The sequence below is a fragment of the Hydra vulgaris genome, chromosome 01 (assembly GCF_038396675.1).
Source record: "Hydra vulgaris chromosome 01, alternate assembly HydraT2T_AEP".
Classification (NCBI taxonomy): Eukaryota; Metazoa; Cnidaria; class Hydrozoa; order Anthoathecata; family Hydridae; genus Hydra; species Hydra vulgaris.
In genome coordinates, this window is record NC_088920.1 from 35,605,361 (window position 1) to 35,607,500 (window position 2,140).

Below are 2,140 nucleotides of genomic sequence, written 5' to 3' on the forward strand. Positions count from 1 at the left end.
GCATGTTGTTGTGTAATAATATATAAGTAAATAATATATAATAATACAAAATTATTTAAATTTTTAATTATTTATACAAAATAATTAAAAATCATTAAATAGTATATTTCTTAAAAATTCGTTTACCTTTTTTTAACTACTTTCTAACAAGAAAAGAAAAAGTTTCTGGTTTACTAAATGAAAATTTACAAATTTAACAGGAAACATTCTTGCAACTTTAATTTTTTATTTTATCTTTGGTTTAATTATATTTTGTCAAGTTCGAAAATTCTCAATATGTTTTAAAGAGATAAAATGTTATCTTCTAGCCTCTCAATTCTTAAATAAATAAAAAAATCTGATGTTCAATTTTTAATATATACATTTATCATTTATAGCACATATTTTAATATTGCAGTAATATGATTCATATTCCTAGTGCAGGTGGGTATAAAAAATGAATTTATACTACTTTAACTGAATGTGGATACACAGAAGGTGTCAACATAAAACAGCAAGGTAGTTTTGTATAACGTTTTTTGCTCAAAACTTACTTCTTTAAATAGTAATTTTGTGTGTTCTAATTTTTCTTTTTAGTTTTCTGTTAGTTATAACTGCTAATATTTGTTTTTTAATGGTGAAATTGTTATTATTTGTTATTATTTATTTTTTATTTTATTTTTATCTTATAACTATAGCACACAAATATAGGACATAATGGGTTTTGATTTTAAGAACTTGTTTCTAAAAAATGTGTGCACTCCAGTCCCATCTCACACCTCCAATTAGACACAGTGTTTATGATTTTTTTAAGTTGTTATGTGAATTGTGTAAGTGAAGTTTTTTTGTATTTTCATTTTAGAAATATCTGACAGTGAGTGTGTTATTGTTAAAACATATGCAGTTGGTATTAATTATGCTGATATAATAATACGCTGGGGTCTATAAATCTGCAACTGATTTTGTTGGTTGGCCCATCACACCTGGATTTGAGTTTAGCGGCACAATAAAAAGGGTTGGTGAAAATGTTAAAGATTTTATTGTTGGTGATAGAGTGGCTGGTCTGACATGCTTTGGAGCTTATACAACACGTGTTAAAGTTCCTGCTCATATGATAAGAAAAGTCTCATCAAATGTTTGAATGTCAGCAAAAGTCAGCAGCTGCTGAATTTCTAACAGTTGCTGCCACTGCTTACTATACAGTTTTTGAGCTAAGCAAATTGCGTGTTGCTGACTCTGTGTTAGTACATTTTGTAGCAGGAGGTGTTGGATCTATGTTGTGTCAAATGCTACAAAATTCTGGATGCAATGTTGTGGGAGTTGTTGGAGCAACTCACAAGGTTAAAACAGCCAAATATCTAGGTTTGTCTTTGTCTGTGTGTGTGTGTGTATGTACACGAATATCTTTGCTTACTTTGCTTTACATGAAATATCATTGATGCTGTTATACTGAACTGTATGTATGTAAATTATTGATTCATTATTTTTGCAATTTTTTCATAATTTTAGAATATATCATGATTATTTTTTATATTTATTTAATATTTAAAGGATGCTCGTCAGTTATTCATAAATCTATTCATAATGTATGGGAAGAAGCCAAAAAAGTTGCACCAAATGGCTTTGCTGCCATTTTTGACACTGATGGAGTTAAAACTCTGAAAGATAGCTATAATCATATTAAATATGGCGGATGTCTAATATCGTATGGTAATTTTTTTTATCTTACTTTACTCCTAAACAACTAAAAGTAAAGTGAAAGTCTACAGTAAAATTTCTTTTCAATGACATCTGGTTCAGTTTTATTGTTTCAAGTATATAGCATCCTTACGGATACTATTTAATTGCAGTAAGTTTGAATGTGAGCAATCTGTTTTTGGCAACTAATAAGACACCCTTGGGATAAAACTTAACGGTTTTATCCCAAATAAGCCTTAAAGTTGCTCAAGACAACTGCACTTTTAACTATTTAGATGTACCTTTAACTATTTATACTATTTTGTTAATGTGATTTTCTGAGTTTGATATTATTCAGCTATATTATCTCGAAATTATTTAAGTGAAGTTTTAATATTTTTTTTAAGGTCTCAGTATTAAACATATTTTATTACTTTGTATTGGCTCCTAAAACTTTCAGAACAATCTATTCTATCTATTGTAA

At 27.9% G+C, this 2,140-nt stretch overlaps 1 protein-coding gene across 3 annotated transcripts in view; it reads left to right on the top strand.

The window, feature by feature from the left end:
* The first annotated feature begins 277 nt into the window (after positions 1-277).
* LOC100211049 (prostaglandin reductase 1) overlaps positions 278-2,140 on the top strand; it is a 5,158-nt gene continuing 3,295 nt past the window's right edge. Inside the window, exons 1-3 of one of the 3 annotated variants that reach the window (XR_010635826.1) lie at positions 278-498; positions 842-1,435; positions 1,531-1,689. Coding sequence is in view for 1 of the 3 variants with exons in the window: in XM_065788009.1 (XP_065644081.1) it covers positions 1,113-1,341; positions 1,531-1,689 (388 nt within the window). In the remaining 2 variants the exon portion in view is untranslated. Of the gene's footprint in view, positions 499-841; positions 1,440-1,530; positions 1,690-2,140 lie in introns of all 3 variants that reach the window. The other 2 variants (XM_065788009.1, XR_010635825.1) reach the window with 2 other exon arrangements.